We start from the raw sequence: 18,052 nt of genomic DNA, 5'->3' as shown, positions 1-18,052 counted from the left end.
GATAATATGAAAAAGCTAAAACTCAAGCTGACTGAAAGGAACATTAGCTGAAACACTATAAAATAGTATCTTAAAAACGCTTATGCCAATTTCAGTAAATCATTAACATATAATAAAATTAACTGTCCCACAGCTGATAATTTGCATGCATCAGATAACTAAGCTTCTCAGATATTGCAAGAATAAAGGCCTACAGTAGGTCTTCATCTGCGATTCTTATTTTCACTGTGAAGATTTATGACTTCCAATATGGCCAAAGTATGAGTCTAGCACAGGTCTGTGCTTCCTAATTTTACTCTATAGGACTAAAAGCTGTTGGACACTTATGATAGCCTCTTCAAAAATTTTTTTTCAATAAAGCAGAATCCCAATACATTATCACATGGGAAATGCTAACTATAATATGCACGAGTAACAAATAGCAGTGGAATAGTTTTTTGCGATAGCAGCGCAACTACAGCAAGTTTATTTCTTGCCTTGTATGTACAGCCACAGACCTAGTATTAAACCCTGTTTAGGAAAAGAACAAACAAGACAATGCACTCCAAACCTCAAAGCAACCAAATTATGTCAACTCTTGCTAAATGATGGACTTGGATAAGGTCAGATTTGGTTTCTGATGTGCAGACTGAATGTATACTGATCTATGGTTTATATAGTACAGCTTAAAAGAAACTCCTTTGTCTAGAAATTCACTAAAAGGCAGACAAAAGTAAAAGGTAGTTTGGTACCTAACAAGTAGATGCTAAACAAGTATAAGTTTTAGAACTAAATACAGAAGAGACTCTAAAACTCTATCTGAACTCCTTATTTGTTTATTAAACATGAATACCATTTAAAACAGTTCAGTGTCCTGAACCTGCATTCACATAACACACAAATTACCGTGGACTGGTGTTTCAGATAGCCTCCATAACAAAAATTCATCCTAAATAAATGTCTAGCGCTACATGTCAGTGAAGAGGAAAGATAAAAAAACAAAAAGAACAGAACAAAATGTGGTGTTATACTTCAGGTAACAACAAAACAGAAGAACAAAGTTAAGCTTAATGATGCTTACCTGGGATTGTTTTTTAACGTATTTACTAAAAATTCATGAAGATCTATACCAGTGGAATCTGTGTATTCTTGGCTGGAATCTAAGGGTAGGGGGGAAGAGAGCACAATTACACTTTGCAAAAAAAAGTATTTTTCCTCAATTATTGCTGAACATATTATTTATGGATCAGAACTAATAGGCATGTTATTCTAAACTGGATACTTTCATTTTCCAAAGAAAAGGCTCAAATAAAAAAAAACAAAAACAGAAAACCCAGTATGACCTCCCCAATTCTCCCACTGAAGTGTAATACAGAAGGCAAAAGCTCCAGTAATGCTGTCAATCTATTAACAAACTGCTATACATTTTGAAGCAGCATATCACCTTGAGTCGTGTCATTCCCATCAACCCCCCAAGTTTTCTCCACTGCACTGTTGTATGCACTTCTGTGGACCACTAGCTGATGTCCAGAATTACTGGATGCTGCCCAAAGAAATACTGTAAGTTGGTATCTAACAGTTTAATCACCATTATTGTTGTTCTGCACTACTAAAAATCCATGTTCAGTTGGTCTTCTTTTCACAACATGATATTTGAAAATTTTCAGAGAAGTCCCACAAAGGTCTGACTTGGAACAAGTGTTTCCAGGTTACATTGTGTCACTGAAAGAAATACTTCTAACACCAAGTCTTTCCTTACACCAGCACCTTCCAGAGTTCTGTATCCCAGAATTAAAAGCTAGAGATGCTTTAATAACCTTTGGAACTAGGTTTCTTCCAAGAACTACTCAAGCGCCAACCTCTTAATTTATGCACACTTCAGACTTATGCCTTGCTGTTCCAGGTCTTTCTGTGGTTAGTATGAAGTACAATCCTCGCAAATTAGCTTTTATTAGCAATGATTGAGGGGACTACTGCACAAAGAAGGAAAGATTCAGTGGATGCAGAATCTATGCTTTTTTTTTTTTATTACAAGCAACAGTGCCAAGAGAGCTCAGTCTCTTGGCGTAGTGGGAAACAGGGTGACTAAAGTGTTTGATTTTCACAAATGAGACTGAAATTGTTCCTGGAGAGACTCCAAGTCCATCTGAGGACAGGGAACCTCTAGTTCCCTAAAGAAGAATGACAGTGAGTTCCTTGAGCTCTGCAGAGCTCAGTACACTATCAATCCTGCCCTAGCATTGTCAAGAGAATAGAAATGAAACCAAGCAAGTCTGAGCATTTATCTTTTGTGATTACTTTTGATTCCAAAGAGGAAGAAGAAAAAGAGGCATGCCTGGTAAAAAAAAAAAAAAAAAAAAAAGAAAAAACTTGTATAATTATTTACCTTCGTTTTCTTAATTTGCCAAGTGAACAATAATTAAGTAATTACTGGAAGATTGATGTTTAAATTCCATCACAATATATTTTGACATGTCTTAAATTAGAGAGCAATTAACCTCCACAGGTTATGCTGGGTGTATTTACAACAGCTTAGACGTTTTGTCACTCAGCTCTCAACTCTTCAACATTACTTAGCCTTTGCTGTCTTTTTTTTTTTTTTTTTTTTTTTAAATTTCAGAAGGTGGGAATGTACTTTAAAGGTTAGGCAAGTTAGTTCTGATACAATACACAAAGCATTAGACAACATGGACAGAGACAGTCTTCTGTTGTTACACCTGGCAGTTCCACTCCAAATTAAAATGAATGAATTCCAGATTCTTTCTATACCCAGGACATAACCTACTATCTGATTAACACAGGGATTAGGCCATTTGATGACACTTAAGTATTTGCTGGTATGCAGACAGATAATTAATTTCACCAACAGGTATACTAAAAAGCTGGATAAGATTTGAGCTTGTCACATCTGGACAGGTGCTAACTATAAAAATCTTTTATTTAAATTTAAGCTAACAAAAGACAGAGAAAAGGGGGCCTGACTTTTCACCAGGTGACAACTCCATCTGTACATGCCATTTTTTCATCTCTATCCATATAATACAGATACTACTCTCTGGATATTACTACCTGTATCTATGCATACTACTTTGACATAGCGAAATGAGTAATTTAGCTCTGCAAATTATCTTCCACATGCAAGTCTGGACTATCATATATTCAGGTACACAATATACAGTGAAATATTAACATGCACAAAAATTCACTGCAGCTCACACACCCACAAAAAAATTTTTAGTCTTAAGAAAACACTTTTTACATTAAAAACATTCTAACACTTTTCCCAAAGACAAGGTCACTTGAGGTCATTAACAGATTTTATAGAAAGTGTGATCTAAAAATACAAATTAAAAGCAGATAGCAAACCTCTTGATAACATTTTTCTGGGTAATTTATCACTGGACTTTTCCTTTTCCGTTTCATCTTTTGCAGGCTTTTCTTCTTTTTCAAAACAATGTGACAACTGGATTTGAATTTTCTCCTGTCAAAAGTAAAAGTCAGTCATCATGGAAATTATTTCAAATAATACAGATCTGCAGGAAAACTGTTCTGTACTATATCACCTGCAAAAATGAAGAGCTAACAAGGAAAATAACTGTCCTCATATTTTTTCTGATCACACATATACTTTATGCAAACAAAATGGAATTATTTATCAGTGAATCAACAACTACACAGAAGACATGGAAAGTAATGTACACATTTTTGAATTCACACACACGCTTCCAAGCCCTGAATGCTTTTTCAAAATGACTCTAAACTACCTTGAGACAAGCATGAAAATGTCCCAGTTTTTCAGGTGCGCAAATTTTATACATTTACTTTTTTTTTTTTTTTAAGGTAACACATCATCCACAATGCTTTTTTTTTTTTTCCCTTCATTACTCACAGTTTTCGACTGTAACAGCTGGGTTCAAGTTTTGATTTGGTTTATATCAAGGAAAAAGAGTAAAAAAAATGTTGCGATTTCTAAGACTGACCAGCATTATCAGACTTGCAAAAAAAGAAAAAAAAATACAGTACAATAATACACCAAGGCAAAATGTGCAGACCTTACCGTCATCAAGGCTTAGCTTTATCTTTTTGTATATTTTGACAGAGTAGCTTTGTGTGCAATCATCTCAAAAATCCACTTTTCTACACAAGTCAGTGAAGTATCATGAACCCTGTTTTCCAAATACAGAAAAAAAAGCCTTTCCCTTTTAAAATAAAGTGACAAAATGGTTCCCTAATTAGTAGGCAAGAGTCATTTTGTTCTTCATGCCTCTTTTGTCTTCAACAGGACTGTTAGAACAAAGGACTATCATATTTCAGACAGCAAAACGAGAGGGAGTAGAGAGAAATGGAGAAAAATCCTGTGTCGGAGTGATGCTAAGAAGAAGGGTGGCAAAGTCCCATAGTAACACTCCCCCATTCCTTGTATATGGAAGTCCCTCAGACATCACTTCTGTTCCCCCAGAAGCCAACTCGAGATGCTGTCATCGCCCCTATGCGTGAACATCCCATCCCTCCCAGCCCAAGGCTCAGACCTGCCCCATATCCAGGTTTCCCTACCACTCCTGACTCCTGCACCAAATCCTTTCCCACTCAAGTCCTCACTCTTCCTTCAAGCCCATGCTTACCCACATCGAGGCACCTGCTGTAAGCTTCTCCTGATGTCTTATACCACAGACTTGATCTGACAATTAAAGCCAAGGCTGAAGACTGCTTCACCTGCAAACACATCTCTACATAACCTGTACTAAAGCTCCTCCCTGCCCTAGCTAGCATAAACTGCTTGCCACCTTGGTTTCTTCCGATCTGAGCCATAGGAGCCCTGCACTAAGGAGGCTATGGTTAAAAGTCTGTTTGAATAAGTTTGCGGAGTTAAAACTGTTTCAAATAAGCGAAAAAGCTTAGCTGAGAAAACTACCAGCTCTCCCTTTCATTATGACATGTTCCCCCCCAAAAAATGTTCTAATTAAAGTTATTAATCCATCAGCACCCTGCAAAACAGCACTGTAAGTGTGAAGACTTCTCAGCTTCTATGAGGTTATCTATATTCAAGCCTGATAAAAACATTATCTTTCACAACTAATGAACTCGTTAGCATGCTTCTTTACTGGTCTTGAGAATTCACTTGGCTGAAAACCTTAAAGATTCCAAAACAAAACTTTGCATTCCTTACCTCATACATATAAACATAAGCAAATTGTTTTTCACTATATAGTGCATTACATGCTGACTGTTCACCTAGTAGCTACGTAACTTCTATTTGAAAAAGAATAAAAGAAGCACAGTGCATGAGCTATTAAGAAATTAATTCTGACTCTCATCCACCAATGTGACATGTTTTTCTCCACTTTTCAATGTTCTATAAATCTATTAGTAAATTAAGTTTTTTTTTTTTTTACAGAGTCTGATTCAGATTTTCCTTTATTAGGAAAGAGATTGATTGGCTACATGCTCTAAACCTACCCAGAGGACAAAAAAAAAAAAAAAGCATGCAGCAATAGTTTAGTCAAAGGGCTTCAGCAAGCAATCATTTTCATACTTCTTTCCCCACCAAGTGCTAAAAAAGGAAGAGCCATCTGAGCAGCCAATTCTGCTAGCATCAATTCGACTTCAAAGTGTGATACAGAACTGTGTACCAAAGGGCACTTTCTTGTGATTTCATGCTATAAAAATGTAGCATCTAATTAAACATGACCTACTTCATGGCAAAGCTGCTGAAAAATATTTTAGCTTCTTTTCCTTAAAATTCTTTTTAATCCCACCCTGGTGATAGCTGGTCTCTGCTAGCACATACTAATTTAACAGACTCTTTTTGGTAACACAAATCACCTTCCTACCTGAATTCCTTGTTGCAGCAGCACGAATTGTCACCAAATTTTGGGGAAAAAAAAAAAAAGTAGCCAAACAGTAAAGCAAAAACCTCCAAACCAGAACCATCAAAATCTGAAAATCCCTCCAGTTTAATACACTTGGAAAAAAAAAAAAAAAAGTAGTATAAGAACATTGGGAAGCATAACTGAAGGATTAATCAAAGGTCCTAGGTTGGGTAAAGGTAACCCATCCTGGGTTGCTTTACCAGTAATCTGAATTTACCCAAGTCAATATAAACTCACTGACGTTGCAGACGCCGGTTGTTTTTTTTTTATTATTATTTTTTTTCTTTCCCTTTGGGCTGTTTTATTATATTAAAGTTCAATCTTGCAAAGATCGGTTTACTTGTTAATATCAGTAACAGCTCATTCACAAGAAACCAGCCCTTTCTCAATCAGGGCTGAAATTGATCACACTTTGGCTAATGTTTGTACTTCGTATCAGAGCACACAGAAGCGGAAAAATTCCAGCACCTAAATTTAGACAAAGGACGGCAAAAGAATAAAGAGTTAGCATATTTGCAAAAATAAAAGATCAAATAAATCAGTTCTGGTTTTCTTCAAGCAATAAATTGACAAGCTCACACTTCGACAGCACCGTTTACTTAAAGGGCTGCTAGTGCTTTTCAACAACTAAGGCGAAACGCTTATGAGCTCTCTGGTTTCTCAGTAACAAAGAGCATCTTCTCCCATGTTACAATTGCTCCAGAAAATATAAACAAGTATTTCAGAAAATAAAATGATCTTCCAGAGGTGATTTGTCTGGGCCATCACCTCCTCCGCTGCAGCCTTCTGAGGAGAGACAGGCAGCAGTGGCAGAGTGGCTTGCAGAACTACTTCTGTACCTGGATACATCGAGGAGCTTTACACCCTGCAAAGAGCTGCGGCACAGCCGTGTGGAAGGGGTGACTGTGAACAGGCAAGACTACAGTTATTCCAACACTCACACCAGTTCCTGCTTTCTACAGACCAAAAATCAGGACTCTTTAAGGATTATCAGCAACTCTATCCTGAATTTTATTCTTCCTAAGGCTTAAAGTCTATTTTAAGTGCAAACAGAAAAAGGAAAGCTGTGTTTCAGCTGCAGTCTCACTGCCACAACGGAGCAGTGACTTTTCCAGCAAGGGGAGGCACTCGCACACTATTCCAATGCTGCCAGGGAGGGCTGTGCCATACAGCCCATCACCTCCCACGCATAGCATGCTTCCAGCGTGGGGCTCGAGGCACCCACCTGCAGATTGCTGCCTTCCACAGTTCCCAAAAAAATCCTTGGGAAAGGAAGCAAGCAGTTGAAGAAATTGTCTGTGTTGTTTTAGAAGGTCACACAAGACCTACGGCCATTAAGATGTGCACTGCAGCACCAGGAATTGCAACAAATTCCCACTTCTGACTCTCCTCCTAACATGCATCTCTCTCTATTCAAAGCAGAATTCAATTTGTTCTCTCCATCATTTGCATAGTTACTGGGATCCCTAAACCATTTTTTTCTAGATTACTGTTTCTAAAGAAAATTTGCAGCCTGATCTAGTTTTCTTTCTAATATACAGTCTCATTTATGACATTCATTCTGTACAAACTTAGATTATCCCACAATTCAGTTCGTTCTGTAGAATTGGCCTTTACATCTCTTCTGCTGCTGCACTAATTGCTTTCAAGAAGCACTCAGCAGTACGTGCAGCTAAGGAGAGACTCCCCTAGGGCACTGCAACAAATGCCACCTGCAGAGCATGCTTATAATAAGGCTGTGATATTAAACCATTAAATACAAGGTGTCATGTAGTGCTGGAGTTCTAAAAATCCTCCTGACTTACATTTAAAATGTGCTGTGGATGAATAGTTCATCAAATTAGGATTCTCTCCTCTTGTACTCAGATACAATGCCTGATGCAGCAAAGCCCTACCACTTCAAGCCTGAACAACTAAGCCAGAATTAGATCTCTTAGTTTGGGTAATCTGATGGGAAACACTGCAACAGGAATATAAATCACGGTAAATGGCATGAATTTTTCTGTTGGCTTTTAAATTCTTACACCATGTGCTGTACCAGACTTGGATTTTTATTAAATTAGCAGGCCCAGTTCTAAAATTTCTCCTGTGAACTGTTCAAGTATCAGTAAGTATACACGTATTAGTGCAGGACTGAGGAAAAAACAGCAACACATTTTTCAGTTTTCCGAAGACCAAAACCTAGATACTTGACAGTTCATTCTTCATAAGATTTAACTCGTTTGAGTTTTCAACCTCCTTTCCTCCCCAAAACTGAATTAGTAGTCCCACAGCAATAAACCCTCACTGTCTGCTATTCTATGGTTCCTTCTGCTCGTTAAGGAAAGCGAGACTTCTCACAAGAAGACCATTCAGAAGCTTTTCAGATAACAGTAAAATATTTCAACATGCTTCACAAGAAAGCCACTAAGAATCATTTCACTTTTGTTAGGAGTGAAAACAAGAGCAGCATGAAAATCATTTCAGTGCCTCTCTTCCATGGCCCAAACTAAAGCTAGTAACAGCATTTCACTCTAAAGATACAGGCTTCTATAAAAGCAAAATCAGGAAAGTTAGATTGAAAATTCTCTAAACCCATTTTACATATTTTGCCCGTTATTTAGGAATTTCTTTGAGTATGTTAAAAAATCTTAACAGATTAGTCTCCAGGCATACCTCAGGCATGCGTTAACCAGCAATAATGAATAACATGCAGAAATTCCATCACCAAATTTACAAACACCAAAACTTACAACCATTTACATCTTTAGATATGAAAAGTTGTTAAATTATGCCGCATATTAACACATTTGTCTTAATGATGCCACACAGCATTAAGCAGTTTGCAACTGCCAAGTGCACTGTAACACCAGAAAGCTGAAACAACTAACCAAGCCCCCCTTTTTCTGTTCCCCAGATATCAACCATAATACTTCAGAAAACCACAGTAGCAGACTCTTCGCCAGATATTACCACCTCTGTTAAAACTGTATCAAAAATAATCATAATCATATGGTGTCTGCATATTTAAAGAGTACCCAAAATAACTTCTTTTGAACAGTAAGTTATTTTAAATTGTTTTAGAAACTTCAGTAATGTGACTTTTACCTGGAAGTCCTGTGATATTTCAGCTGTAGGAGGTGGTGGATATTCTTCACATACAGCAAGGCTCCGAACTAACTTTAACTTTGTGTTTGACTAAAGGAAAGTATGTAAAATTAAAAACTATGGCTTATAAATATTATATAAGTATACCATAAGCCGTTATTTTTCCATTCATGTTATGTAAAACAAATTGGCTGAGAACTGCATTTTTAATGTTTTCAAAAGAACAAATTATTTCCTTTAGGAAAAAATTACCCAAGCAATTGCAGCTTTTGAAGGCACTGTCAGCACAATAGCGCACATCTAATGAAAAGTAAATAAAATCGTTGGGAAAGTGCTGCTCTCCATAACAATAAAAAGCCACCAAAAATATAAAGGCAAACCACAAAAGCAGACAACTAGGCAAGACAAAAATCCAACAGAAGAAAACAAAGCTTCATTGCCAAAAAAATAAAGGATGAAACTAAAGGCACTTTTCACAAAGTAACAAGGCTTCACCAAGCATGAAGGGCTTCCTTAGCATGCCAGCACACAAGGCTACCGTACCTTCGACCTTTTGGCTGTCTGTCCAAAAGACTGCACTGGCCGCTGGATGATGGGCACAACAGAAAAGGTTTATATTACACTTAGGACTTCAACTTTAGTAATGCAAAAGACTGCTTAACAGAGAAAGTTTTAACAGTTATTACTGACATGGCGGTTAAGTCTGTGAAAGGAACAGCAGGTGCTTTTGGCTGAAGGATTATATGCTCTCTTTTTCATTGTGCTTGTCCTTGAAAATCTCTTTCATTTATCAGCAATAGATAGTACAGAAATTTAACAGGAAGTAAGCATTGTTCTTGGTCAGTAAGATCCAGGCTGTTTACTCTGTCCGCTCCTATGTTTAAAATTATCATGTCCTAATTTCCTTGGCAACATGACTGGCTTTAAATTTTCTTCCTATTTCCTGAAACCTACCTAAAAAAAATGATGAAAACGGGCAAAGAAGGGAAAAAAAACACAAAGCACAAACACATTGCCTCTACAAGGCAATCAATACTAACAATTTAAATGTATTTGATTCATATTAAAATATAGAAGATGATTAGGAGCTATAAAAAACAACTTTAGAAAAAGCTGCTGGTCAAAGGTAACTTACTGTGCACAGATATGATCTTCATCTACCCAGAAACCTTTTCCCATTTACTTTTTTTTAAAGAAACTATTAATCACAAACTTGCAGCATGCATGATTGAAATGTATATTTGAGAGTTTGTCAGGTTTTTAACTCCATGGTTAAAATGCACCCCTGTGATACCTGCACAGGTATGGAGGCATTTCGAGTGGCACAAGATAATGAAAGCACTGGTTTCACTACAGAACTAAAACTGATGGATACACAAGCCTTTACCAGAATCAATTTTAGTGAGCACAAGCCTAATACTTGTAAGTGAAAGCTAACATTGGAAATACAGTTTCAAGTGTTGTTTAATGGACAACATTCGCTCCTTTATGAAAGGGGAATCCTGCCAGAAGCAAACTAAACAAAAACCCAGTCTGAAAACTACATGAAGAAAGGAAACTCTGCCCATAGCTCATACACAAGGCACTTGATAGACATCTGCTCCTAATTTCTTGCAGGAAATACATGTTGTTAAAAAACTGCTAACCTAAATTGAAGGGTTCAGCCATGTCAAGGCAGAAGAACAGCTCTCTCTCATTTTCCTCAAGTATCAAGTATCTTTTTTCGGATGTTGACCCAGCTTCACTGAGAAGCTCATTTAAATATTATTCATTTCACTGTGTAACAGGATTTTAAATAGCTGTGCTGAAAACTGACTGAACTGATATCTATATATAGAGATAGATTTTTTCTTCTTTTTTTTTTTTTAAAAAAAAAAAAAAGCTTGCTGAGATTCTGAGCAAAGTCAGTTCAACTTTTCACATACCTGGAACAATACAAAGATGAAAATGTATTGGTATCTGAAAGTCATTTTTTCCTCCTCAATCAATCAATCCCCTGAACCTATGCCGAAAGCATGCCCTGTTTACTGAAAGCTGGCATTTGTATATCCTTGGCAAAGTTTGCATTATGCCAAGCTAATGAGCTTTCAAGAACTGGATGATTTCCCAGCTGCTATCAATTAATGCAGCATCAATTATCTTAGGTAGGTTCAAATCAAGCAGTATAAACATAAAATCAATCAACAATGCTAGTGGGATCCTCAGTTGACTATCAAAACAACATGCAGAAGAACCTACTCAAGAAATTGTTTACGTCTTGGAAAATTTTGGAAGCTTTGAATCCGGTACATAACTAAAAACAGTCTAATGAAGCAAACACCCTGGATCCACCATTTACATGGAAAAAAATAAAGTCAACTTAGTTATGCAGAACATTTTAAACTAGCCAAATAGACTTCTATGATTTACTGAAGACACATATTCCATTACTTTTAGGAAAATAATTTAAAGGAAAGAAAAAGAGTAGAGAAAGTTGCTGGAAAGCAGTTCTATACAAAGCACAGATCTCCTCCTCACCTTACCTCAACGCAGTAAAGTCTCAGGAATCCACAGCAGCCAAAGTAAAGTGTATTTGGTTATGCCAGATAAAGTGCAGAAAATCTCAAAATTAAATTGATATACTAAAATTGAGATAAGCTGGTATCAAACCCAAAATATTTGTAGCAATGCTTAAAATGAGTATGTTTTTCAGAATTCAGCCACAATAGGCTATGGTTGACAGTACATTCCCATCACCTTTCATTTCGCTTGCAGAATTAGAGTTTTGGTTCCAGGCGGAAAAGCCAACTAAGCTGACACTGTCAGTCACACCGCATTTCAGATTTCTTGAAGTTAGGTGTTTGCAGCCCATGAGGAATAAGATAAGGTATTCAGGGTAGCAAACAGAAGTATTTGAATACTCTGGTGCTCAATTTCATAAACACCTGAAAATTTTTAGGGACCAATCCGATAGCAATAACACTGGGGACAGTCAGGGGCAGGGGCATTGTAGGAGGGAGCGTTCCCAATTTTTAGGGACCTGTCAATCTCCCATGATTGAAATGAATCAAACCTCAGAGCTGCACATGAGATGAGCGTCATCAGATCCATCATTAACATCTGTTAACTGGCGACAACAACTTTCTTATGCCTTGTAAATCAATTCTTTGCCAGCCTCAATTGTTTGCCTTCCCGTATGACTAAAGATATCCAAGCCTGCAATACAAGCCTCTGCGTCCAGCTCAAACTCTGTGGGATAGGCACCAACTTCACCTGGAATTTTAGTACTGATTTCTGCATTTGCTTTGTTCCTATGCTACACCTTTATGTTCCTAATTGTAAAGACAATTCCTAGCTATTTTAGAATATACAGTCCATAGCGAGTGCAAGTTAAGCAACTTCTTTGTAACTGCAGCTCTCAGAGTTTTACTGACATGAGAAAATACTGTTAATAAAAGCTACATTAAAAATATATTTATGCTCCATTTAAAGTTGCTACAGGCACAATATCAAGACACTTTAAAAGCAAGTGTTGCAAAAAATTTGCATAATGAAAACAATGACCTGTTTTTTGCCTTAAAAGTTTTTTTTTTTTTTTTTTTTGAGACAAACTACTGTGTTTCACTTCCATCTAATTAATACAATGCAATCAACAAAATAAAGTGGACGTTAAGATAGTTTACTGAACACATACAACCCTATATATCCAGGTTTTAATGGAAGTATTTCCCTGTTCTTTTTTCCTAATTACCCCACAGATCATGTATATTAACTACAAAGTAAAGATCTGGAACATTTACATCCCTTCTTCTACCACCGCTGTGCTGCCCAAACAAGCAGCTCAGGCACAAGAATACAAATTCAGAAGCAAGAAAAGCCTTGTGAAAAGGTACTACACAGATTTTTGCATTACTATTGGGACATTTCAGAGGTCAGGCATGACATGGCAGACCTGAAAAGAGCACTCTAAGGCCTTGCAGTTTTCCATCGTTTTACTAAACTAGGCTTCAGTTTTAAATTCAGATAAGGGCTACAGTTCTAACAACCATAGTTAGCTTGTATAATGCTGAAGGAAAAACCAGCATGGTGTATGGTTACTCGCGTTCCTGCACTAGTGAGTGGTGACAGCAATTTTCCGTGACACAGCAGAGGACGACTTAGGAATATAACTAGAAAAATAGCTTCCCTACTGGATGCAGAAGCATTTTCTACAGTTTAAAAGAAGCTGATCAGAATCTGTCTATTAAAAATTACTAAAGTTGTGTATTTTGGAAACAAGTACATAAATTTTGACAAGATCAGAATAGCTGAGGAGGAGGCAAAGAAAGGCCTCACAGAGCTCAGCTGTGGAACAGAGAAAGAAAACAAAGATTCGTCCTAGTATGAAGGGAAGAAACATGTCAAGAAGCACGTCCAGTTGTTAAGAACAAACATTTCAGCCTAGTCCCTTGGAGAAACTAGGTATCTGCTTAATTAGTATAAATCAAAACCAGAATTACACCTACTTAATACAACATTTACCTTGCTCCTATCAAACAACGAATGCACGCAAGTCTTGCATTCATGCATCAGCCTCTATCACTTGGTGAGTTTTTTTTCCTTTTATTTTCTAGTTTGCAAGTGTCTTTACTGCAGCACGGTAATGTGCAGCTTGCTTTCTCCCAGTCTTCTACTGCCTTGGTTATCACCATCCACTAAGGACCTTCTATCCACATAGCAGTGATTTTTTTTTTAATTGCAGAGATGATGGCAATTAAGATTAACGTTCTTCTCCCCACCCTACTCCACAGTGCATGGACTGTGGGGTAAGTACTAGCCTGCCTTTTCTAGAATAGCCAGCATGAATTAGTAGAGAGGCGTTAAATATTTTCTTTAAAAAAATAAATATTCTTAGCATGAATAAAAAGCTGTCATAGAAACCCCACCCCACAACAACAAAAAAACACCACCACCAAAACACCTCCATAGTACTGACAACGCACTCCTCTACAAGTACTTTTCATGCGTGCCACTGATTTCCAGTGCCATTTAAGTGTTACTTGATGGCAATTTTAAACCATGACAATTAAAAAATGGTCCCTAATAGCCCCTGTATCAATTAATGTACTTTCCCACTACTTAAAAGGACTGTGAAAGTTGCCCATACACTGAGACATTTTTCTCATTCACACTATACACAACAGCAAAGTGGGGACTAGTGCACAACATATGAAAGCAATCTTGTATTTCAAAACATAACAATCAGTTAGTTACTCGACTGCAAAGATTCAGAAGCATATCTGAATTCAAACCCGCTAGGTTTAGACAGAGGAGCAATCAAAGCTAGTTTCTTACTTGACTTTAGAGAAATTAAATAGCAACTTCCAAAGCAAGTATATGTCATGTGTGTTTGCACTACCAGCGATCATATTGCAAGTAACATTAACTCACTGACGTGGTTTATGTGCAGTTGCAAAGGCCTTACATGAACAACTTTCTTCATAAACAGCTGTCTACCTCCTGCTCTGGAAATCCACCTTCTCAGACCACAGTTTTTAATTACACTACTCATGTAATGGCAGCACTCTGGTTCTGATGGACACTCCTAGACACAACGTTCACATCAACACTAGATGAAAAAGACAGCAAAGCTGCCTGCATCAAGAAGCCTTCATTACACAGTTGTACAGTTCCTAGGGTGCGTGCTAGATAATTATTTCAGCCACCAGATATTACTCCCACACAAGACCAAAACCAACCAACCAAAAACCCCTGTCAAACAAGCCAGAGCCAAAGCTCATAGCCACTGACAGCTTCATTTCTCTGGACAGGAACACTTGTTTGCAGGAAGGCAGATTTGCCACCTGAGTCTCATAAGTTTCTACACTAATAGTTGTTGAATGAGAAAATGTGAATGAGTTTCTTCTAAGTTACTGAACTGTAGGAAAATAAACCTTAAAAACATTTCTAAATGTTGACTACTGGGATATTCCATTGATTAAAGAGAATATCAGCTCAGTTCTAACATCCACCAATGTTTCAGCAGCAGTTATTTCTCATATGTTACAGGAGAAGTATTTCATTTTAAGGATTTGCTTTCCATAAAAATTATCCATTTACGCTGATGCCAACTTTAATAAAGCCAGCAGATATTAAAGAGTAAAACTGTATTGTTATTATAGTGGTCGACAAGATTTATTTGGAAGCAATTTAACCTAGCAAACAGAGTTTACTTCACTCAGCAGAATATTGAATTGCTAGTCATGAGCAAAACTACTCCCCAAAGAACGTTTTACTCAATTCTCAATAACAAGAATCTAATAAGCCACTGTCCTGGTTTTGCAACCCACAAGAGAATACTGGCATACCCCATATCCCAGTCATGATTTTTATCAGGAGATTTTTTATTCATAACCCACAGATTTAAAAAAAAACTACAGGAAGTTAATTTCTTCCAAGCCTTCTTAGAAATCTGCCCCTTTTCCCAAGTTATGGCAGAAAATTTCAGTTGCCTTCCTCAAGTTCACCTCAGGTGCTTACTGTCCCCAGCGAGCATGGGCAGCCTCGGCCAGGAGTTCACCAGTTTGTGCCACACAAGACGCCCTTCTTTCAGGGCTCTTACACATAAATGCAGCATAGCTGAATCTCAGAGGTATCAAACATGCCACCATACCTACTGAACTGGTGTTACAAACACTGCTGTGCTTCCCCCTAACACAAGACGTTTCCACAGCATTTCCCCACTACCCATCTCACTTGAAATCTGATACTGTATTTTTTTGTAGGTACATCTCCAAAGACCGTATGTTTATGTGTATCAGCTCCTTCAGGTATGCAAGAGGACAGCCTAAGCTTTCCCACCTGATAGATTACATACCAAAACTGACAAGAGGTGGAGAACTGAAGGAAAGGGAAGCTATGGGAGTACTCACTAGCAGCCAAGACAGGACAGTAAGTCCCCATTCTACTCCACCATTGATGCAGGGAGGAAGGCTGGACTTTCTGCTATCTAGGGCAGGACCTGAACCCACTGGCCTTAGCAGCTCTGCTGGCTTGATTCCTCTGATACCTGAGGATTTACATTACCTACATCTGCTTACTTTAGCCTTGCACAGTACAGCTCTGCTCTAAGAGTTACACCTGAGCCCATTTGTAGCTTGAGAGCTCTATACTGATTACCACTACTCCGTGCAGCTGTGCTGAGGAACAACACTCACCATTTTAGTGCCTTGACCAAACCATATTATTACTAGATAGAGTATTGCCAGTGCAGCACAGTCTCTGAAACTTGGTCAAGATTCAGCAATAACCAAAAGGTGATTTGAGTGCTAAGTTTTTCCCCTGTTCTGCTAAGGTAGGAGAAGATTTGACTCAACTTCACATGTGCACTTCGGAGAACATATGTAACGGACAATTTGGCTTTCCCATGAAAACCACTTACACAACTCAAACAATTAAAAATGACTGACCCTCATGAATATAAATATAAATATACATGAGTATAAACAAAGAAGTGAGGCAAAGGAAGAAACAATCATCCTACTTGATTCCAAAAAAAGGGCAAAATTTTCCCAGCCAATACCAAAATAACATGTAAGAGGACCATGACAAAAAGAAGAACATGACAAAGACTCATTTAACAAGATATATTAGTGACAAATGAAGTGAAAAGCTTCTTACCGGCATATTGTTTTTGCTATCAGGACAATTTTCATCCTTTTCCGCTTGGATCTGCTCCTGACTTCCTGATTTTATAAGGTTTTCATCTGGTTCTGTATCTTTAAATTCAGCTTCTGAACCCTTCATTGCATCAGTTTCATCTTTTACAGTAAGAATATCAGACATCCTCATTAGTAAAGATTATTTTAAAATTCTACAAGAAATATGGAACCTTTAGGACAAAGAAAAAGGGGATCACTGAGTATTTTTAAATTAAATAAATGCACATATTTAAACAGCTATCCAAAATAGAAATGATTTCACTACCATGAAGATTTGCACTCCTGTATTTCTCATTTCTCATATCGGAGGGGAGGAGTGATCATCATCTTTTCACCACTTCTATCAAGAGGCATATAACCACATATCTATATGAGAGAACTAAACAACTACACTGTGGGATAACACTTGCAGATTTTCCCTTCTGTATTTAAAAATAAATGCTTGAACATTTCAATGCTCCAAATCAAATTAGGTTCTAACAGAAACAGGGATAGATTTTCTCATTTGAAATGAAGAAGGAATTACAGGTAGATTTACTTTGAAAGGGTTGAGAAAAAACAGATAAATGACAATGCACGAGGAGTGCAAATACATTAAGTTTCATTAAATCATTTTAAGTTTCCTGGTTGCCAATAACAAATGGGCAAGTACTGAACACAGGAACTCTCTTACATAAGATACGTAATGAAACTGGTCCTGATAAAATTAAGCACTCTCAGAAGCAATAAAGACAGAAACAGCTTTGGCAATTATAATAATGACCATTATCAATAATTACTGATAACAATAATTTATAATAAATTCAGAGAACTCTAATGATTCAAGCTAATAACAGAACCATCTTAGTTTTCCCTAATAAATACAAAATACAACTTATTCCCATGACTCAGTTGCAGTGTAATATGTAAAACCAAGAATTATCCATTTTTTATTTATTTTTGTTTTTAAAGAAACAGAGTAAGTTCTGCATGCTTAAAGTCTTTTATAGGGAAAAAAATAAAATGAGAGTATAGAAGAGTCTAAGCAAACATCTGATTTATTACCTGATGTGTTCTACAGTTTGGGGATTGTGGTCTACCACAAAAATAAAATAAAATAATCCAAAGTTCCTTTTCACAGTTGTCAACCAAGATGTCAGTTGTAATGAACCATCTGGAATCTGCCAGGAGGAGTCCCATGTCCTTATCCCCAGTGTAGAGTCTTGAACAGAACTATGTTGTCTTGAATTAGGAAGAACATCCCTTTCAAATGCCTAAATAAACAAACAGATTTTTAAAATCAACAAAGGAAATACATGATAATTATATTTGGGAGGAGGGAACCAACCCAGAAACGTGAATTCATTTTAAGAAAAAAGAAAACAAAACAAAAACACAATAAATCTGCATTTCTCATATGACTTGCTTTAGCTAGCAGCAGCTATACTTTTCATCAGG

General features: G+C 37.1%; 1 protein-coding gene across 15 annotated transcripts in view; it reads right to left on the bottom strand.

Annotated features, from left to right (window-relative positions):
- R3HDM1 (R3H domain containing 1) overlaps positions 1-17,798 on the bottom strand; it is a 50,520-nt gene extending 32,722 nt beyond the window's left edge. For 11 of the 15 annotated variants that reach the window (XM_027461238.3, XM_072040725.1, XM_027461239.3 and 8 more), the window contains exons 1-6: positions 17,660-17,798; positions 16,575-16,785; positions 9,480-9,521; positions 8,937-9,026; positions 3,346-3,460; positions 1,061-1,139 (exon numbers count right to left, since the gene is read on the bottom strand). In XM_027461238.3, the coding sequence (XP_027317039.1) occupies positions 1,061-1,139; positions 3,346-3,460; positions 8,937-9,026; positions 9,480-9,521; positions 16,575-16,745 (497 nt within the window). In that variant the 5' untranslated portion in view covers positions 16,746-16,785; positions 17,660-17,798. The remainder of the gene's footprint in view (positions 1-1,060; positions 1,140-3,345; positions 3,461-8,936; positions 9,027-9,479; positions 9,522-16,574; positions 16,786-17,659) is intronic. The other 4 variants (XM_027461244.3, XM_027461250.3, XM_072040730.1 and 1 more) reach the window with 2 other exon arrangements.
- Positions 17,799-18,052: the final 254 nt, after the last annotated feature.

This window comes from Anas platyrhynchos, chromosome 7 (genome assembly GCF_047663525.1).
Source record: "Anas platyrhynchos isolate ZD024472 breed Pekin duck chromosome 7, IASCAAS_PekinDuck_T2T, whole genome shotgun sequence".
Classification (NCBI taxonomy): Eukaryota; Metazoa; Chordata; class Aves; order Anseriformes; family Anatidae; genus Anas; species Anas platyrhynchos.
This window is presented reverse-complemented; position numbering and strand designations above follow the sequence as displayed.